The following is a 22757-nucleotide window of genomic DNA, read 5'->3' on the forward strand; positions in this document are numbered from 1 at the left end:
AAAAAAAAAGATTTTTACCTTTCAGTTCACAGCTAAGACGGGCCCATAATTTTTCTTTACCATTTTGCCCCTACTGGTTTTGAGTCAAAGGTTACATTAGCATCAAACTACATTGAAAACTATCGACTTATTTTCTGGATGATTTTTATATAAAATTGTAACTGCTTGTTCTTTTCATGCTTGATAAAACTAGACTATCAACATCACAAGAGTGTCTAATGCTCTCTTTGTAGGGAAGACTCTAAGTAGTGATACCACTTCTTTAATAGTTGTGGGGTGATTCAGGTCTTCTATTTCCTCAAGTCTGATTCTAATAGTTTTGCATTTTCCCTGCTGTCATTTATAACTATGTCTATAATAATAAAAATCAAGCCTAAAATCACTCAAATATTTGTTGGTTTAATATAAATTTGGAAATTAAACATGCATTTCTCTATTTTCTGAGCATTCTCTTTCATGTAAGTTTTAATTTTATAACAATCAAGAGGAAAACCCCCTATTCTTAAAAGCAGCACTTCTAAATCTGTGCTCCTTGTCATAAGAGTTACTCACCAAAAAAGAAATTCAGTGGTCAAATAAGTTTGGTTAACGAAGAATTCTATATCTAATTCTTTAAGATTTACAAAGCAGTAAATTTATTAAAGATTGCATAAACTTATAGTAGAGAAACCTTTTATTTATAACTCTGTATCTCCCCAAAATAGTCCTAGATCCCATTTCTCCCATAATGCTTAACATTTCAAAACATGTTTTAGAAAATCAACACCAGTCAATTACAGATGGAACACATACGTTGCATTGTGAATAAAAGAACTAAAAATATAAATATCACATATAAATACATATACAAATATATAATATTTACATAGAGATATACAAATATATAGGTACACAAATATGTGGATATAAATAGATCTATAAATACATATAAACACATAGAGATATAGGTATATACCTATACAGAAAAATATGTTAATATTAATGTGTGTATATATATATGAGTGTGTGTACGCAGATATAAAACATACGCTTCTACTCGCCTCAGAAAAGAAGTTCTTAGATTATTAATCAAATTTTTAATTGTTAACTCTTTGAGTAGCTGGTTCCAGTCAATTTTATTTTTTTGTTATTTATATCTATTTTTTTTCTGCACTGAATGTATTGATTCTAGAAAGGGAGTAAGTGAGGTTTAAAATTATTAGATTGCCATAAAATCTAAATTATCCTCGGAACAAAGGGTGATGGTTACAATCCCATTAACCAAGTGAACTTCATCAAAGGTGTGTCTTAGACACATCTTGGAAGTCATTCCAAACAAAACATGCTCAGGTCTACGTAAGTCACCTCTTATCAGTGCTTAGAAACCCAATACAGAATTCTGATACAGAATCAACTTCGTTGATGAAGGGGTTTGACCGACCTAATCCTCCAATGTAATTTTCCCCCTATGATGATACCCCAGCTGCATTGTCACAGCAAAGAAGGTTGTTATCTCAGGCTGAGAACTGTTGCCATTAAGCATTTGTCATGATATACCTCTATGATACAACATGCAGTTACCAATTATCTTCACATAGGCAGGTGGCAATGGTAAGAGTCACCAAGCTCCTTGACAGGTTATGCCTTCCTGTCTCTACGTTGTTGATGCTTTCAAGGATACCCTTAGCACTAGAGGTGGACAAAGCCTCCTAATTCGACCCTCCCACCCCCCTGCCATCCAAGGCTGGATTCCACAGACATGGATGATCATAAATAAACCCATTCAATGTGAATGATTTTTTTTTTTTTTTTTTTTTTTTTTTTTTTTTTAGATTTTATTTATTTATTTGACAGACAGATCACAAGTAGGCAGAGAGGCAGGCAGAGAGAGAGAGGAGGAAGCAGGCTCCCCGCTGAGCAGAGAGCCCGATGCGGGGCTCGATCCCAGGACCCTGGGACCACGACCTGAGCCGAAGGCAGAGGCCTCAATCCACTGAGCCACCCAGGCGCCCCGTGAATGATTTTTTACATAGATACAGTAGAACAAAAAAGTATTACCAGCTCTATTCTGTGAAAGAGTAGGTTTAAAGTTCTCACTGATTCTACTAAGATCATTTGTGACAAATATCCACCACTTTCACTTAAACACAAAGAATTAAAAGAATATCCTTCTTATTGACAGTTCATTTTTAAAAATCACAGTTTATGATACATTAATTGAAGAATAAATTACCCATTAACTTGCTTATCAGAATAAGGAAAGAGGTCACACACTAACCCATCAAGTCTCCTAGTTTAAAATGATACTCTGACTACTCCCAAAAATCTCTCTCCATCTAGAGCTGTTCCCTGAATCCCAGACTTGTATGTTCAATTGCCTGGCTATATCTCATCACCACTCCAACCCTAAGAGACCCCAAAAAGACCTCCGATTCCGCCAAGCATACTTGCTCCTCCTACAGTCTTCATCTCAGAAATGGCAACTCAATCTTTCTCGTTGTTCAGATCTAAAGCCTTGCAGTCCTATCCTTATATCCCATATCAATATATTAGCATGTCAGTTTTAATGAAAAAACCTGTCAGTTTTACTGTGAAAATACTCTACACCCAGAATCTCACCACCTCCCATCACCAACCTGGCCAACACTCAGATCCAGCATTTCCCATCGCCTACTACCCAGCTTAGCAAAACAACCTGCTAACTGGGTAATCTGCTTCTGCTCTTGCCTCCCTTTATGTGTCCATCCACACCAGCAGCCAGATACTGTCAAAGAGTAAATCACATCATATCGTTCTGCTGCTCAGACTCCACCAATGAGGCCCAATTTCACTCAGAAAAAAAGCCAAGTCATAACAACAACCTACACAACTACAAGGTAAAGTTCTTGCTATTTCCTCTAACTCCCTCGGCCACTCCACTGCAGCCGCTGGAGGCTTAGCAGAGTAGAAAGGCATCAGCCTTGGGACTTGGCACTTGGTGAACCACCTTCCTGGGACACTAGTCTCCCAGATACAGAATGATGATGAGACGCCAGCACAAAAGGTGCACACTAAGATGATCCCAGGCAAAGGGAGATGTGCAGTCCCCTGTCCACACAGCACCGTGGCTCCCACCCTCCATTCCCAAATACCATCCTATCAGAGAGAATTTCTCCAACCAACCTATACAACCACAGTAGCCTCTGTTCTTTCTGTTCTTTTCATGTCCCCTTCATCCTGCTTTATAATCCCTGGTAACACTTAGCAGTCTTTCTGCCCTTTAAATGTTAAGTGCCTTCAAAGGATTAAAATTCATTAAACATGCCTAAATTGAACATGGAAAAATCTTGCTCAAGCAACATTTCTAGTATACCATAAAAAGATGTCAAAGAACAAATGTATTTATAAGGTGATATTACGAGTAGGTATTATCAGGATGGCAGGGGAAAAAGGGGGAGAGTATTTTGGGTTTTTTGTTTGTTTGTTTATTTATTTTTACTACCTTAACACCAGCCTTAAAAGAGTTTCACATTGGGGAGGGTATGTGCTTTGGTGAGTGCTGTGAAGTGTGTAAACCTGGAGATTCACAGACCTGTACCCCTGGGGATAAAAATATATGTTTTAAAAAATTAAAAATTAAAAAAAAATTAAAATAAAAAAAGAGTTTCACTACCTCTATGAATTGGTAGGAAGTTTAACCCACTGAGCCACCCAGGTGCCCCCTGAATTGGTAGGAAGTTTAAAAGCAAAAACTCACACTAAGGGTCAGCTACTCACAGAGAAGCACTCAACACACTGAACTTTTGTTACTGGAGAGGCTGTCTCCTCTACGGCTTAAGAGATGCAACCCACCCTTTCTGCATCACAAGCATTTCTAAACATATCTTCCTCAAGTGTTTTCTCCATACCAAAAAAACCCATCACCATATCACACATTAAAACATCACCTTTGTCTTCTTTTTTATTTATTATTAAATATAGTTGACATACAATGCTGTGTTAGCTTCGGGTGTACAGCACCGACTCCCAATTCTCTGCATTGCTCACAGCTTACTGTGCTAAGTGTAGTCACCATCTGTCGCCAAACAACATTATTACAATGTTAGCTATATCCCCTATGCTATTTCTCTGACTTTTCATCTCGGTGACTTATTTACAGGTGGCCAACAGACACATGAAAATGTGCTCAACATCACTCATCATCAGAGAAATGCAAATCAAAATCACAATGAGGTATCATCTCATACCTGTCAGAATAGCTAGTATTGAAAAGAGGTGTTTGTAAGGATGTAAAGAGAACCTTGTGCACCACTGGTGGGTGAAATTGGTACAATCACTGTAGAAAACAGCATGGAGGTTCCTCAAAAAAGTAAAACCGAAACACCACATGATCCAGTACAGTAATTCCACAACTAGGTATTTACCCAAAGAAAACAAAAATACTAACTCAGGGATACATGCGTTCCTACGTTTACTGTAGCATTATTAACAAGGGCCAAGATATGGTAGCAGCCAGGTGTCTTTCCCTCAACAGATAAATGGATGAAGAAAATGTGGTACATACATACACACACACCTAAAATATTACTCAGTCAATTAAAAAGAATGCAATCCCCCCTTCATCTGGAAGCAACAAATGACAGTACAGTTGTGGGTATGAATATGGGTATGTGCTTCCATATTGTAAAAGTCCTGTAGGTAACTTACTAGGGAACCACCTGCCACTAGAGAAAAGACCAAATTAGAAGTTGGGCTTTTGTAAAAGAAAAGTAGAAAATAGTAAATGACTTACTAGGAGAATTCACTGTGAGTCAAAGACTTTTCTAAGCCCAAGCATCAGCATCTGAACGTGTGGTCAGGCATTCCAGAAACTAGTTCCTTAACCACTATGTTCTCATTCATCACCATTAAGGCTGACAAGTGTTCAGTGCTTTGCCATGAAAACAACAGAAACAAACTTCTGAGTGGTACACAAAATGTTTATGGCGACTCTACATGTCATTACAAAGTAAAGAATGTATTGTATGTTAAAATCAACCACATGATTGAGATCCTATAACATCCTGTGTACTCCGATTCCCACTCCTTGCCTATGAATTCGGCAGTACTAGATACCGTTTGCTGATGGATTCTATCTATTTCCAACCTCTTCTACATTCTTCTCTATATATGAAAAGGCCAGCAAAGCTAAAACAGCATTTCCCAAACTCCCTTACTAACAGGATTCAGGGTGGATTCTTTCAACGAGACACATTTATGTAAGATTTGGAAGACAGAAAGAAGAGAGCGATTCCCTTTCATCAGAGGAAGTATTCCAAATTCTACAACGTCGTCCCAGCTTCATAGGTGTAGGAAGCTAGAAGCTGGAAGCTGAGCAGTGACTTCCTCAAGTCTCCTGGGATAGCAAGAACAGTGTCCTGACCTTGACAGTAAACATGGATGCATAAACATAAACACATATGCATAAGCATTGACATCAACACAGGATGCATGAAATGGAAACCCACCTAGGACATGCAGACGTCTGCTCCTTCAGCTTTTCCAGTAATTTTGCGAGCATCTAATTTACTGTTTTAACTTTCTTTATACTTGAACTCAGTTTCTGTGCCAGTAACTTAGTCAACAACTCTCAGCCTCAAGGCTTCCCTGCTACCTGTAGTTTGGAATCCTGGAACAGGAACTCTACAAACCATACTTTTTTGCCAAAGGGCTCCCTGCAAGACTTGGCCAGCAGGTGGTGCAAGAGGAGAGGAGAGAGACTGCCAATCTGGCCAGAGCTTGCTCCTTCCTGCCTGTCTCCTGTGGGTTTCCTGTCTGCCTGCAATTCCCTTGAGAGTTGCTTCTCCACCCTGGCAAGCACAGCTTCTTCCAACAGCAGAAGGTGAAACCAGGTTTCAGATTTCGCCAACACTTGGAAAACTATCTTCATTGTCTTCTACCCCAAAGGTAGAGACACTAGACCAGCCAGGCATCTGCCCCTCTTCAGACATCCAAGGATCAGCTCTGAGAGCCCCCTCTCTGAAGTTTGAAAGTATTAATAATTCCAATCTTTTCGCCTGTGTTCCCTCAGGCCTAGGAGGGGTCACTGCTTCCTTCAGTTTCCACAAGGAACCTTAGGACAGGTGAGAAATTCCAGAAAGGACAAGACAGTAAATACTCTAGGATTTAGGTGCCCAAAGTCTCCAATGTGGTCTCTAACTCATTGACTCTACCAGTGCAGTATGAAAGCAGCTGTGGGCAATGTGGAAATGAAGGGGGTGGTGGTGTTCAAGAGAGCTTCATTTGCACAAAGTGCTGACTCTGACTTTTCCTAAGGGTTGTTACTTGTCCTAGAATCCTCTTTTTATACTTTTTGCTATCTAACAACTCCACACTTAATTCACAATTTTATTAAAATCACTCTGTTCAACTGATATGTGGGATATTTATCTTCTGATAGACCTGGCTGTCACAATTTCCTGCACTGAATCCTGACTATTCCTGTATTACGTATCAGAAGCAGTTCTAAGAAACAGTCCAAAGATGGGAATCTGGGATTAATTATTTCACTTGCTTGGGTTTCAAGGTAGTGATGATGATCTTATCACCAGTGGGGGTGGAAAATGCTAGTTGTCCATGATAAGCAGTACCAAAACATTATTTAAATTATCATCTATGATATTCTTTCTTTGATTTTCCAACCATCCTCTTGCTTCTTCCCTAGAACCGAGAGGTCATATCAACACTCTCCTCTTCTTTTTCTCCTGAACCAGTTGTTTCCCAAAAGTTCTCAAAATCAGGAACAACTGGCCAAGCTCTAGGAGCAGGAAAGACAAATCCAAGTGGTGCAGACCCATAAACTTGAAATTAGTATTTCTCAAAGATGACCTTACAGAGGCAGAATTACATCAATCAAATTCTGCTTCTAGGTATCATAAAGTAATAGACACCAGACTTGTAAACAACTAGAAAATTGGAAACAAAAATATGAAACACTGGACAATAGGCAATTCAGGACTAGGATCCTTTTAAGAAGTGAAGTGAATGGGATGAGCTTCCACTTACATGTGGCATGAAGTAAGGGAAGCTAGACCCAATGTTTTTAATTCTGGGGCCTTGCCCTTTGTTCCTCTCTTGTCTGCTTCAACCTCAGAGCTCTGCAACCTGAAAAGCTCAACTGAGGAGCTCCACAGGGATCTACTCTAGTCCTGATTTATTTCCCTCGGACTCTGCTTTTATTCCACACCTACCAAATGAAATATTTTGAGAATAGGAATGCCTTCAACCCAACTAAAGAATGAGGGGGAAGAAGGTGAAAGGGGTGGGGGAGGGGAAAGAGGAGAAAGGACTCTAGTCAGAAATATGGAACATCCCTTGGAGTATGGATCAAAAAAGGTCCATAGAAATTGCACCTCCATTCAACAGACACTGAGTACATGAAAGTCACTGCACTAAAAGAGGATGTTCAACACTGGTTAGGAAGAAGAATTCTTAAAATGTTGCCAAGGGAAGCCAGGCACACTCTGTGAAACTTGTTTGGCTTCACAAATCACGCCATGATCTAAGTCAACCAAAAGTCCCAGCTTGTACTTACGGCTTTAGACTGCTGTGCAGAGTCAAAGCCCATCTCCCGATTCTAGAGAATACCCGGCATAAAGGGAAAATATAGCCTCACTTCTGAGGTATCACCACATAAGAGGCTTAGTTTAAGGCTGTGGATGCTCTGGGTCTAGAAGATCATCAGCAAACCAGGGAGCCTCTGGCATAGACATTCTGGGTGTGCTCACGGGCTGGGAGTGCATCCAAGGGGGATGCTCCCAAGCCCTGGAGCAGCATCTTGCAATGGTGCCTTGGAGGCATACAGACTCACCCCTGACTCCTGCCTTGGGAGTCATGAAGAGGTGGAGTATGTGCAGGCCTTCTCAAGAGGACTCAGGGCCTGCCTGATCTACAAGTACAAATGTCTCTGTACCATATCTCATCCCTTCTCCTAAGGCTGGCATCTGCTCCTACAAGGAGCTTTAAATATAGTGCGTGAAGGGTAGGCTTCGGTTCTGAGCAATAACAAGTACTTGTTACAAGTCCTGACGAATGGAATCTCATTGCTCAGCTGACAGCTTCCCATTAGACTACTTCCCAGGTCACTGGTTAACCTCACATCAGTTCCCAACCCTGGTCTCCTCAGAGGCTTTAGGCCACTGAATGCATGGGCACAGGTCTATAAAATGATCAGAGAGCCATGCTGTTCAATCCTCCATGAGCCTATTCCTGTAGAAATTCAAACAACTCCTGACACTTGAATATCATCCTTATGTTAAAGTTTGTGCTAGAAAGAAAAATCCTCCTAGTCTCCTTATTAATCTACTCTGGAGTGAACCATCACCACTTAGCAAATCAAAATGGCCCCATTAACATTTTAAATGCACAATTCTAGATAAACAAAGGAAAGTATGAAGCACTGCTCCAAATTTACTACTTTGGTGTTTAAAGATAGGAATTTATGACATCTGTTCATAAATAAGAAAATACACAGGACAGTTTTAGAATTGTTTTTTAGTTAAAAAAACTCATTCATTATTGGTTATAGTAAAAATAAATAAAAAGTTTAATACCATAATAACAAATACAACTTTTGAAAAACTACTTACATCCAAAGAATCTTCCTTCAACAGGATAAGGGCCATATTCTGTGATACCAACCGGCAAGAATATCCTAGAGCAGAGGAAAGTTCAACACAAGTGAGTTTACCATCCCTTCCATGAACTCATTGCTTTCCAGTAGCTATTTAAATTCAGTCTCCCTTCTTATGCCTTCCGTATTATCTTTTTAAGCCTATTGGGAAAGACAGAGGAATTGGACAAGCATGCGAGGGTAGGAAAAGTAGGTTCTAATTTAAGCAGATTTTGATTCTTGCAGACAGCCTGAATGGACTGGTTGGGAAGGTCTTCAAACCTAATGGCTAAATATTGGTCAATTTTCCATGGGTTTTTCTTCATGCTTGTAGAACATCAGGAAAAGCCTTGGATTAGCTTTTAAAAATAGCTAACACTTTAAGGCAACACATGGAATCTGATGGTTTCAAAATCGGCGTTTCAAAATCGGCATAAATGAGCCTACTCTACTAGCAAAATCCTTCATTTCTTTGTTTAAAAAGTGGGCAATTCGGGGCGCCTGGGTGGCTCAGTGGGTTAAACCTCTGCCTTCAGCTCGAGTCATGGTCTCAGGGTCCTGGGATTGAGCCCCGTGTGGGGCTCTCTGTTCCGCGGGGAGCCTGCTTCCCCCACTCTGCCTGCCTCTCTGCCTACTTGTGATCTCTCTCGCTCTGTCAAATAAATAAATAAATCTTTAAAAAAAAAAAAAAAGTGGGTAATTCTCACAACAGATTTCAAAGGAGTACTGTCATATGTCGAGGGAATCACTTTTCCTATCCAAGTTCAAAGCAATCCCCATTTCAAGAATTAAACCTGAGTTTAAAAAAAAAAAAAGTTTGTTTAGAACAAAAGTATGTCTTTCAAAATCGACTCTTATCAATAATCTCCATCTCATTTTAAAATAGTTATCGCTACAGGCTAAGCAAGATACTCCTCTACCCTTCTTCCCAGAAAATGAACATGTTTTCTCTGAACCACTTTCCTACTCAGGCTTTGGAGTCCACACCAAAACATCTGGAGACACTAAGTGACACCACAGACCAGGAGGAGAGCCCACACTCCGCTCCCCTCAAATCCACACACTCTGAGGAAGATCAGTTCCAGCAAATCCTAAGACCCTGAAGGTCCATCAGGACTCTACTCTTTCCTTTCAAGGAAAGGAAAGGTTCCTTTCAAGCTACCCTCCACCATCTCAGTGCCCCCTGAGAGAGCTGGCACTTTTCACCAACCTCCAATCTCAATTTATCTTATTGAAAAAAGGTAAGAAAATAATCCTTCCACCTAGAAAATTGTTTCTTTTTCCTCAGCATCTGAAGATAAAGGATTAATGATCACAGAAACATGAAACAAATCATCAGCTGGGGAATTACAACCTTCAAGCAAGTACCTGCATAAGTCTCAAGGAAGAGACTTAACCAAAGCTGTTCATAAAGCAAGAAGGAAGCTGGACTCTCCTCCACAGAAGAGCTAAAATATCCCTTAGAGATGCTATATTTAAGTGGACAAGGAGACAGGCATTTAACTAGTGGGCAAGTCTTAGAACTACTGCATTTATGTGACAATTCTACTCAGCAGGGCTTCCCAACCCCACCCAACCCGTCCTCCTCTAACCCCATGCTAAGGAAACCCTATTAAAAGGCACCAAATAGACTTCAAAACACACAAAAGTTAAGACTAAGAAAAACCCTGTTTTCTTGTTGTTGTCTAGGAAGGAGACAATAAATATTTGAATGTACAAATTATATCCTTCACTAACAATTGTCATTTCAGAACATTTTGTAGATCACTTCAGAACACAAGTCTTGAAGCATAAACTTACAGCTTTCAATCCAAATATTTTTAAAAGCAATACCATAAAGATACCGTCCAGTCCGTTAATAATAGTTACCTCAAGGGAATGAGATTTTTTGCTTGCTAAAACAACTATGTATTATTTTAGAAACTAGAACAAACTGAATAATTTAAAATCATAATACCACATGGGCAAATACCTGTTTAACCTTTAAGACCAAAAAACAAAACAAAAAAAAAAGGGGGGTGGGGGGGAAGAAACACGAAACAATTTTCTATGTTTTCAAACTTGTTCAAGTTCATATTTTAACAATAATGATGAGTAAAACTAGGACTTTCCCAGAATGCCATTCAAAGTTCTGCCTGATTAGATTGACAAAATTAAAGTCTTTGTTTCCCATTAAAATTTTACAAGTGTATTCTTCTTTCCTTTAAATTCTTAGATCAGGTCCAGAAGAGAGGTCTACACTTTATTTTCATTTACAAAAGGGGATGTTGCAACTGTAATTATTTCCCACTATGGGAGGCTTGCTCTTTCTTTATATCCCCAGAGACCTCCAGCAACTTCATGCAACATAGACTGTTACAAATTTAGTATAACTAATGCAAAAGGATTTGCTGGTAGTTTTTGATTTGAACAACAGCTGCAGAAGCTAGCTATAATTTTTAAGCCCTAGCCTGCTGCTTTATTTTATATTATTCAGTTTAAGCAAAATGCTTCTTGACAACTGAAGCTACACAAAGATAGTACGGAAAAACTCTTAGTATTTTTTTTAGCCATTGCAGGGAGAGGGCAAGAAATAAAACCACTGACAATTCCATGAATTTCAAAATACAAAACTAAAGGTTTCTGGAAATGGTTTTGTTGTTTGTTTGTTTGTTTTTTAATTAGGAAAATGAAGTGAGATTCTGCTTAGAGAATTATCACACAGAACACCTGCACTGTACAGAGCATATTAGTTTAACACAGTTAATTGTGACTTAGCGAATGTGGCAAATTAAATTATGTCACCTCCAGTTTGGCGTGCTTGATTTCTAATGTTTGTGGATAAAATGAGATCAACTCTTGGAGAAGAGCCAGGTATGAAATGTCAATCCACACTTGTAAATTAAGGTCTAGTTCTTTAATCTTGCAATCTAACAAAACGACCATAAAATCACTGAGGAGAGAACCTCTGGGATTTCACTTTTTATTACACCTGAAATTAACAGCACACTACAAAAACATTCAGTCTTTCTACTACCTGAGTATAATCAACATTCAAAGAAATCAAAATATTACAGACTCTACGGTACTTAGAGCATGATTTTAAGAAAATAATTATCCATGCCAGAAATTATCACCAAACCAAGTCTCTCAGACCTTGGCATCATTCTACCTCTCTTTTGAGATAAGCTCACATTGTCAAGGGTACCCAAATCCAGATTTCTCAGGAGACATCTCTGGAAGGGTTAGGGACAGTATATCCTTACTAACCATGTATCTTAGGATCAGATTAATAAAGCTACCCATCACTAGGATTCGGCATGGTTCCAAACCCTCAGTAAGTGTGTTGGTCCTAAATATTTTGAGAGAGAGTCTGATCAATATTTGCGTATGAGTATATGAAACATACTGCCAAACATCAAGAATGGATAATGAAAAACAGTATTCTTAATCTATTCCAGATGGGGTCAAAGAGGCTCAGTACAAAGTCTTTCATCATCCAGAGAACCAGGAAGCTAAGGACATGTCCACAGAACCACACACCTGTGCACCTTTCCCTCCAGATCCTTATCAGGAAGGCTCTGTCACATGTAAGAGCCCATGGCTTCAGTCTTGCCTCACGAAACCATTCCCCCCATCAAACTGGGCTGCTCAGACTTTTTTTTTTTAAATTCAATTAGCCAACATACAGTACATTATCAGTTTCAGAGGTAGAGTTCAGTAATTTATCAGTAATTCATTATCACATCACGTGCCCTCCTTATGCCTTTCTCTTTTATTTTTAAACAAATTCTCAAAGGCCCCACTTCTAAACCTATGTCATCCAAGAAGCTTCCCTGGTCTTTTTTGACTCAGATATTTTTCCTTCAAGGAAATGAATATCAACTGTCACATGTACATGCCCAGATTTTTGGCACCTTCATAGTCTCTGTGACCTACACTGAATTGCATGGGAGTCTGTGCCTCGGTTCTATCTTTTAAAAAGGGAGGGTGGCTATCTCCAAGGAATCAGTTATTAAAAAAACTGACAGAGAGGACTCAATTCTAACTAACATTAATTCAGTATCTATTATGAACACCAGTCATACTTACTATCTATCCTGCACAATTAATACTTTTTCATCTATGTCACCCTCTGCTTTGTCTCAGAATTAACTAATGCCCCAGTCAGGGAAGGAATGTTGAGTTCCCTGTGCCTCGAGTAGCCAGCTGCAGGTAATCAAGAAATACTGTGTCTGACTTTTTTTGTTTAAAACAACACTCAAGGGCGCCTGGGTGGCTCAGTGGGTTAAGCCGCTGCCTTCGGCTCAGGTCAGGATCTCAGGGTCCTGGAATCGAGTTCCGTGTCGGGCTCTCTGCTCAGCAGGGAGCCTGCTTCCCTCTCTCTCTCTCTCTGCCTGCCTCTCCATCTACTTGTGATTTCTCTCTGTCAAATAAATAAATAAAATGTTTTAAAAAAAATAAAAATAAAATAAAACAACACTCAAGTTGAGACAACCACCAAACAATGTCCCAGCTTCAATGAATATAGAATTTGGTCTTCCTTTCAACACGCAAGACAAACTATAGGCACTAATAGGAGCAGGCACCATATTTACTCATTTTTTAAAAATTAAACTTCTAAAATTTAAGAAGTGGTTTATAAGTATTAAATGATGAGTCACAACAATTTAGAAATGGTTCAAGGAAAGCTCTTTCCCACTTAATGACTTTAAAATGGCTTTTGTTCTCACTCATCCTACATACATTAGAAAAAAAATTATAGATTCTGTAGACTTCATATCTGCTGTCTACCTATTTAATAGATGTCTTACCCAGTGGTAATAAGGAAATGACATGACTCACAAAGACTACATCTGAAATTTCACTTTAGACTAAGGGATGCCAAATCTTTAAGTTAAGAAAATTGCCAACTCCTTGAAATTTATAAACTAAATTTATTTAGTTAGCATAAATTCAAGCCCAGCACACTAGGATTCTGGCAGCATGCCAGTTCCCAACCACCTAAAACCCACAGGCAAGAAGACGGTCTATATGGTACTCATTGGCTCCTAAGAGACACAAATACTCTAGAACTTAATTTGACTAAATGTTTGCAAGTTATGAACTAAAAGTTACATTTTACAAATGCTTCCTTTTTTAAGATTTTATTTATTTATTTGACAGAGAGAGAGAGAGAGAGCACAAGAGAGACAACACAATCAATTGAAGCAGCAGGCAGAGGGAAAAGCAGGCTCTCTGCTGAGCAGGGAGCCCCATGAGGGACTCGATCCCAAGACCCTAAAATCGTGACCTGAGCCAAAGGCAGACACTTAACTGACTGAGCCACCCAAGTATCCCTTACAAGCACTTCTATGATAAATAAACCCAATGCCGAGGAGAGCCAACAACCCCACATACCAACTGTTGGCTCCAAAGGTAAACTCTTACCATAAGTCCACTAAGACCATATGATTAGTGGTAAGAGTCAATAGTTGTAAGAGTCAATAGTTATAAGACATCTCAATTTCAGGGACATTGACACAGGACAACAATGTGCATCCTGGAATGACTGGAACACAGGACCACTGTCCCCTGCTCTTCAAATTTCAGACAACAGTTTTATGAAAACTTTGTGAATCTGTTTAAAGAGAGCTCTGCACCAGGAGTGAAGAGCCCTAGGACCTCAAGCCAGCTTGGTCACAAAAAAGAACCTAACCTTCATAAACACTGAATTTCCCCCTTCACTGGTAAGACCATTCATATGTAGAGACTGAAGACAGAATTCAGAAGGCACTCCTAGCAGACTGCTGCACTCAGCAGACATTCCATTCATTTGCTCTCTTGTCCTTCCTCCACAGAGACATAGAACTGCTGGACCCCTGATCTTCTTCCCACATATCTTCCGGGTGCCCAAAAAATGCACACAGAATGCACTACCATGGACAGCCTATGTCGCATTATGGAAGATGGATCAGTAATGGCTCAGATTTCTGGGGGAATGTGGAACCCAGTACAAGTAAACAGGCGTACAATCCATACTGAATTGGGACACGACTTCATGCTGCTTATAGCTGTCACCTGTGGTCTGGCATGGACAAGTCTGATACAATGTCCCGACATCGACCCTTTGCTGAGCCTTGTGAATCATTTACAGGCTCAAGAGATAGCCTAAATTGGAAAATGGCATTTAAGCCCATGACACTGCTCAGGATTACCAATAAATTCTGAAGGCAAAGTGAAAAAGTAATTCAGACAGAGCTCTTTCAAAGAATATCAGTTCCCTGGCTGCTGGTTGCATACTTAATAACACCAAAGATATGTTTGAATTCTGATATACTAGGAAAAGAAATGGGAGTAGAAAAAAGCCTTCAGAAGACAAGACATCAGCAAAGTCATCAGCTTATATATAAGCAGGAAGCAATATCTCACTGTGGTCTTGCAGAGTCTTGCTAAGAAAGAACAATTTAAAAAATATCTAATGGCAACAAATGCTTCTGGTACCAAAACTACACATGTTTCTATACTCTCTTTGAAAAAAAAAAGCACAAAATAATATAACCATCACTTTTACAAACTCTTCGGGCAGGCATCAGTTTTTCTGTAAGGCTCGGAGATGCCTCACAACATTCAGGTCAAGCTTTCCTTCCTTTAAGAATTATAACCCATTTGTGTTTTCTGGGTTGATTTTCAAGGCCTCATTTGTGTTTATTCCAAACTCCTCCAGACCCTGACATGCTCAGGTATGACAAAGGAACAAGCACGAAGAGGGTTGCGTGTGCTGCCCAAGGGCAGGGTGATCTGGTGGAGATGTCATCAGAAGGACAGCGGCCCTTTTCCAGCTAGCGCAATGCCAGCAAAGTCACACTCGCTTCGTACAGCAAACACCAGAAAGCACTTAAGGAAGTTGTCCGGGGCTAGTAGCATAAAAAGGTCAATAGTCCAGCAGGAACCCTCAAGCTCTACTTTCCAGATCTTATCATTATCGTGCAATCTTAACTTGAGGGGTTACTCACTTCTTTGACATTCCTCTAAGTGAGCAGAAAGCATTCCCTAACCTATCAGCATTTCAGGACAAGAGTCAACTTTCTGTGCTCTAGATGAATCACAGGAGTCACATTATCAGTAGCAGGTGTTTTAGCCCAAATTTACATGAGAAATCATACCTGAAGGAACAACATACATAGAAAGAGACCTCGAGAGACAGTGTACCAAAAGCAGGTGTTTACCCTCATTTTACAAAATATTGCTGACATCACTAAAAGGCTGTACACTCTGGGTTTTTATTTCCCAGCAGTAGTGAGGGATCCACACAGAAACACTGTTCACTTTTGTCCAGAAACATGCATTTGGAAGACAACACAAATCCATAGACAAAGTCTGTACCTGAGCTTCCAAGACTGCTCATGAGTCACATGTCATTCACCTATGACTTTGACTGCACTCGTGTGGGAGCCCAGATTGCAAGTGACTAGCTACAACCTTGCCAAAAAAATGATTAAATGACTCTTACCTATTAAACCAAAAACAACATTCACTGCAGAGAGAAGGTATCAGTCTACTATGGAGGTTATCTGAGAGCCCGGGCCACTTCAAAAGAGAAGGCTTAAGGAAAGAGGTACTTCTGGATTCAACTAATAATATTCCAAGGAGACTGCTCCCAATAGGGCACGAGTCACTTAAATTTGGAGGTTCCAGTGTGTTCTTTCTGCAGGGAGTTGTGACACGGTCTACTTCTGTAAATACGTTATAAGTCATGCGGTCCTTACACACTCATTTGGTCACATATGCACCGGGGCTTCTTACGCTGTAATGGGGCTAGAAGCACCAGGTAACTTAAAAGCAACTGCAATGACCAAAATCAGATCTTCTAAAATTGGTCATTTCAACTCCTTTCAAACTCAAAATGTGCCTCTTTAACATTCCTGTAAGTTATCTGGACTTAAAATTCCCTTTCCCCAGTTTTCATTTCCATGATGTTTAGCAAGCAAAGAGTTTACAAACCCAGACAGGGAAGGGGAAGGAAGAGACACACTCTTAGAAGATCCAGTAGTTGGTAAAAATCATTCAAGTAGCTATAATTATTTAAGATTATAATGCATATTAAACTTAGTGAAAAGATGATCGTAGTCTCAGACTACAATTTTGTGAGGAAAACAGTAAGAAAAATTTGTCAAGTCTTGAATTCTGTATCTTATATAAGTGTGTTTAATACAATTTAGAGAGATAGAGTTTTAATGTTCATCCCAGACAGATAACTCTCACAAAAGCATCCTCATTTGATTTAGGTAAACTTTTCTTGGCCTTAAAACATCATCTGTCAATGGATTTGAGGAAGCCTCAGGCACTTCTACCAGACACTTTAAAAACAATACAAAACCAACATCAGGAAATTTTAAAATTAATTACCTATATTAATTGCAGTTTCTTGTTTATCTCCTGTCAACACCCAGATTTTAATTTCTGCCTTCAGTAGAGTTGCTATGGTTTCTGGAACGCCTGCCTGAAGGCGGTCTTCTATGGCTGTGGCTCCAAGTAACAGTAAATTCTAGATTGAAAAAGAATTTCGATTACAGACTGGTACATACTTAAGAGCAACATCAAGGACAAAACTGACCCCAAAAGGCACTAAACCTTTGCTTGCAGGTAATTAGTGATCTCTTGATGTGCAGCATTCTAAAACTATCTGCAATATTAGAACTACCCGAAACACATAGGCAACCCAGCATTCATCATTTATTTCTTGGACCATGGGCATGTTAGAGTAGAAGTCACCTAGCAGTAAAGCATATGGGCAAGATAACCTGAAGATATTCACAGGAGGTGAGACTTCCCCTCTCACCCCACTGATAGGTAACATACATATTATGTTACAGTTAACACAGGAGAAAAACTGATTCTAGATGATAACACTCATCTGAGACACAAGACTAAGGGACAGCTGATGCTAAGATTTCAACAGCCAGAGATGAGAATATCGAAGTATCTTAAGATTGAGGAACTATTTAAAAAAAAAAAAAAAAAAAAGACTGAGGAACTATCAAATGTTGCCCCTATTAAACTTCTTCCAGGCCCACGGAGACCAGCTCACAGTGAGGATGGATGTGGATGCATGGGGAGGTGGAGGGTCCTTGGCAGCCCGTACCTTGCCTGCTGGCCCGGCAGATTCCAGAGCCCCTGCACACAGCACCTACCTCCCCTGAGGCCCCCTGAGGCCCCACCCAGGATAGGGCGCCATAGCTTGATTACCCAACTGTGGGAAAACAGAACTACCACTGCTTGGTGCCACACAGGCCCATCATCTATGCAATCGTTTTCTGATTCTAAAAGTAATTTTGCTTATTTCTAGTAAAGCAGAGCAAATAAACACTTGAATTCCGTTCTACTCCAATCAAATTCCATTAAAGTGACAAGTAAATATAAAACCCAAACAACAATGGACTATTAATAAAAGCAAAGAGTTATTAAACACACACACACACACACACACACACAGAATGAGAAAAGCTAATGATTTCAGATTTCGAGGAACCAAAAAAAGAATGGGCCAATGGTTGCAGACATGAACCAGAAAAAAGGTGAAATCCAGCTGCCAGATTTGAGGGAATTCAATACCTAGAAAGCTACATAAGGCTTTGGGATAAACTGCAAAGGCCTGGCACAGCAACAAAAGGCAGAGTGGGCAATACGGAGTAGCAACGGCAAAGGTAGCTACTATTAGAGTAAGTGTGAAAATGCTTAGAATGAACAAAGTCCAAGCAGCCGACACATACTGAATGCTCCTGTAACTCAGTAAGGTGAGCGATCTCATGAAGGCTAATCTTAGGTAAACCCTGAGAGTCATTGACACTGTCTTTGACCTGATACTTCGTAAGATACCATTAATGCTTTAGCTAAAGGTGGTTCCAGCTTCCAGGTAGCCCATAAAAACTAAGTGTTTCTTAAAGCAAAAAAAGACCTCGTTAAAAGCTAATAATGGTTGAGATTCGTACAGGAAGAGGGTACATGGCTATAGAGTGAAACAGTTCCTGTCCAAAGACTGTTCTCTGCTCGGTGGAGCCCCCCATTGGGCATGCAACAGCTGCCTCGCAGGTAGTTACCTTCTCTATGATCTCATAGCACTCTTCCAACCGCTGAGCTCGGTCTTTCAGTATCGTGCTGGCTTCTTGATAGACTTTCAGCCACTCCTCATACTCATGCTCAGAGAGGTCGGCGTAAGCCACACACAGAGTCCTCAAGCCTGCAAAACAGCCCCAGTGTATCCAGAGACTCAAGCAAGCAGGATACCCTCCCTCCCAGGTGAAATCATGTGGTGCATTTTCAAACAGCATGCTCAAAAAAATTAAAGAAACTGTCTGCTTTTTGGGTCACTCTAATTCAACTTTCATGCATCTAAAAAGGGCACTTGGAGAACAACTCCAGCACATTTTGCTGTAAACCACTGTGTGTATAAATCTGAGAGTACGTGGAAGCCACAGAGTGAACTCCCCACAGAGAGAAGCACAGGAGCTGGGCATGGCCCCCATGCGCATGTACAAGGAACAGGCACCAGCAAGTAGAGGGGGCACTGGGTACATTTCGAGATGGCAATAAAAGCCCAGTGGGCCATCATGTGGACGACCTGGGCTTTCCAGCAGGTACACATGTGCGCGCGCACATACACACACACATACACACACACACACACACACACACACACACGCATGGCCCTAGGGATGCAGGAAGGTGAAAAAGCGGCAGTCCGCACTCTGGCCAGGCTCCAGCTTTCATCACGTCCCCTTTCTGGAAACCCTGACATCAGTGTTATTTGAGGCCTTTCAGAGAACTCCTTTCTTAGTCTCTGTGGACTCCACAAATTATTGTTCATGGTAAGGCAGTGTCATAGGGATAACAAAAGAAGGACAGGGATAATAACCTCATGAGTTTCCTGAGAAGGGGAACAATAACTGCAAAATGACGGTACGGGTCATGAGCTAGCCTGCCTGTTCCGTCCATACTCCTGGTGAGGAGTCGGCTGAGTGTGGACTCTGGCACACATCCTGTCACTGTCATAGGCACAGAACACGGTGGGAGGGGCATTGGGGGGGGCACTAGGAAAGTATATCCTATGAGGAAGCCAAGGGCTGCACGAAACACACACTGTTCATTCAGAAAACAACTGCTTCCCTGAAGCATCAGCCACAAACACATGAAAATACAACTTCGACGGTTAAAAACAACATTTCCAAATTTCACTTACCTTCCGTGGCAAAATATTCCAGATGGCACAGCGTTTCCTCCATGTATTTTGAATCTTTTGAGAGTCTCTCAAAAATGACATTATCCTTTAAAATAGAGAAACACTGTGACTGGCTATCCTTTAAATAAACCTTCCAGTCTGCATTCTAAACCTAACTTTGTTTTAATGATGCTTATCCAGTGTGTATGAGAATACTTGAGTGACAAGCATAAATAGTATTGGCCAGAGTAAGTCATGAGCTTTGGAAAAAGAATCGGGTATGAATGTGTCCAAACAAACACTTTTTGGGGAGAACCAAAAGTGTCAAGACAATTATCAGGGACAATGGTGCCTACATTTATACAAATTTGCAAAATACATGCCCACATTTATAATACCTTTATGCAGAAGTGGAAAGGGTAACAGGCACATCCTAAATTGCTCAAATACACTCTTGCCTCCTGACCCTGCAGGAGCCCCTGGCCAGGAGGTGCACAGCCCATGAGGCACCGAACCCAGTTTAGTTAAGACACACTGAAGAACACAGCTCACACCAACCGCTTCCAACCGCTGAAGTGATGACAAACCACAACAACTAAGAAAAGCTGCTAGTGAACATGTGCACACACACATGCGCACATGCACCATCTCAGGGTACTGAAAAGATTATCACAGGTCCATGTGAATCATTCGATCTTCCCAAAGTCAGAACCCACTAGCGGTAAACGAGACTCAGAAGTCATGCAGCAAGGATTCCGCATGACACAGCAAACTGCTGTTTCTGAAACCAACTGCTGGCTAAAAGCAAGCTTTCCGTAGGCCGCCACGGTCATGCTGGCCTGAACCACCACGATCTTCAGAGGACTTTTACTACCAGGTCAATTTTAAGATCAATCCGAAAGAGCCCTTTGACCTTGAGTAAACTCTCAGGGCAGGATGGGGACAACAGCCCGAGAACACCGGAGCTGCCGAGGGCGCCCCACAAGTACTTAGCCAGTACTTACAGCCCCCTTACAGTAGAGCCGCAGTTGGCCGGAAGGAGTCCGAACAATCACAGACATTCTTTTTCTGTCACTTTGGGAGTAAGAAAAGAGAGAGATAGTCAGTCAACATTGGTCTGTAATGATAGGACACATGCCCCATGATTAAGCACCCAACAAATCAAAAGATGATCTGAGAGCCCTAAAAATGGCAAAGCTCCATTTTCCTTACCTTTTTCTTCAGAGCTGGGCTTTAACTGGATATTGCCTACTCTTTTTATTTATATATAATGGACATAAGCCTATTTTTCCCTCCCATGGAAACTCCCTGGCATAGCTATTTATAGCAGGAGAACAGAAATGGACTATTTGACCCTCTATTATGCACATTTAACTCACTCCTTATAATACTCTGTAAAAGTGTTATTTTACAGCTCAAAATTTTAGTAATCCGCCCAGTAAGGAGCAGAGGGGAAGCTTCACTATAAATCCACTTAGTCCAAAATCCCCTTGTGTCTTCTGTTAACTGGAGTAGAAAAAAATTAGAAATTCATAGAACACTCACTCCGGACTCAGCACTGAGGTGTGCCTTATTACTGCCCTCCCCTCTCCACCATGGACACTTCTGCACTCTTCTTTCATAACAACCCATGCTCACTCATAGAATCTTCAATGACTCCCCACTGCCTACAGATTCCAGTTCTTACTGACCTCCACACATCTCTGCAGCCAGGCCTCATCCCCTACGAGTCCTCCCATGCACTTGCAGGCCTCCCACACACCAGAAGACACAGCATGCTCTTTCTCTACACCTTCTGTCCCACGCCTTTTGCAGACATTTCATCCTCCTGAAACACATCCCAACCACAGTGGGCCCCAGACTGCCCACCCCATAAGAGGATTCCCAATGGACTCTTAGCTCCTAAGACTGAAGGATATTCTCTCCCAGCTTTGTGTAAATCCCCACATCCTAACCAACAGCACTCTGTCTGACCGAGATCTGAATTCTCTCTCAGCAAAGTTGCTAACCCAGCATCTCAGTTTCTAAATGTATAAAGCAAGGCCGCCACCAAGTACTGAGTATTGTTAGGATTCAGTGGCATCTGGAAAGAGAGAAGTCAACTACAATGAAATAGAACCACAGCTGTAACTACAAACAACCTTTTAACTCCCTAGTATTCCCCCAGAAAGTTTTTACTGTATCATGTCTCTATCCGTAGTCACCTGTTTTAACCCAATTCCCTTTCCTCCTCCTTATCCCTGTAATAACTGCTGGTCCCAGTTACCACAGTCACATAATAACATGGTCTCCAGGACATCCAGAAGAGATGGGACACAAAAGTCTGAAGCAACGTTTAGTGTGTTCCTTACCTCTGCAAACAGGGACACTGCCCCTACTCCCCTATATGAACCACTACTGTTATCAACCATCCTTCTTTCCCTCTAAAAGCCCATCCTCAAGGGCTCTTGAACCACCAAAGCTCAAGTTTGCAGTCCTAAAACCAAAGACGAGGGCTAGAAAGCATTTCCCTCAAGAGGGTTAAAAATTGATCTTTTTCAAACAGCTTTAAAGCCGACAGAGGAAATGTGGGAATCGTCTAACAAAGGTTATTGGAAAACCCCACTTTTACTAATGGGAAAACATAAATTTGAGGTAGCAACAGAACCTTGCTGTAGTACTGACACTGAGTTCAATGTTAAGAAAAGATACAAATCATTAAGAATTTTTTTAATAACAAGGGAAGCCAATTATTCAACAAATATTCCTGGGTCTTAAATTAAATAAACCATACTGGGGAAGAATGAGCTGGAATATATACAGGAGAACTGCCCAATTCGGACAAAGTCTCTGACGGGATGGATCGATCTTATCAGCTGCTGCTCATCAGTTTCCCAGGCTGGGCATGAGAGCGCTCACAGAGAGCCTGAGGCAGGACCTCACGGGACATAAGAAAGACCAACAGAAATAGGGCCCTATCACATACTCCAAACT

At 40.8% G+C, this 22757-nt stretch overlaps 1 protein-coding gene across 1 annotated transcript in view; it reads right to left on the reverse strand.

The window, feature by feature from the left end:
- Window positions 1-22757, reverse strand: part of ATP8A2 (ATPase phospholipid transporting 8A2) — a 608051-nt gene that overhangs the window by 389155 nt on the left and 196139 nt on the right. Inside the window, exons 20-24 of the mRNA XM_059144204.1 lie at window positions 20789-20858; window positions 19806-19890; window positions 18667-18806; window positions 16976-17114; window positions 8586-8650 (exon numbers count right to left, since the gene is read on the reverse strand). Coding sequence (XP_059000187.1) covers window positions 8586-8650; window positions 16976-17114; window positions 18667-18806; window positions 19806-19890; window positions 20789-20858 — 499 coding nt within the window. The remainder of the gene's footprint in view (window positions 1-8585; window positions 8651-16975; window positions 17115-18666; window positions 18807-19805; window positions 19891-20788; window positions 20859-22757) is intronic.

This window comes from Mustela lutreola, chromosome 13 (assembly GCF_030435805.1).
Source record: "Mustela lutreola isolate mMusLut2 chromosome 13, mMusLut2.pri, whole genome shotgun sequence".
Classification (NCBI taxonomy): Eukaryota; Metazoa; Chordata; class Mammalia; order Carnivora; family Mustelidae; genus Mustela; species Mustela lutreola.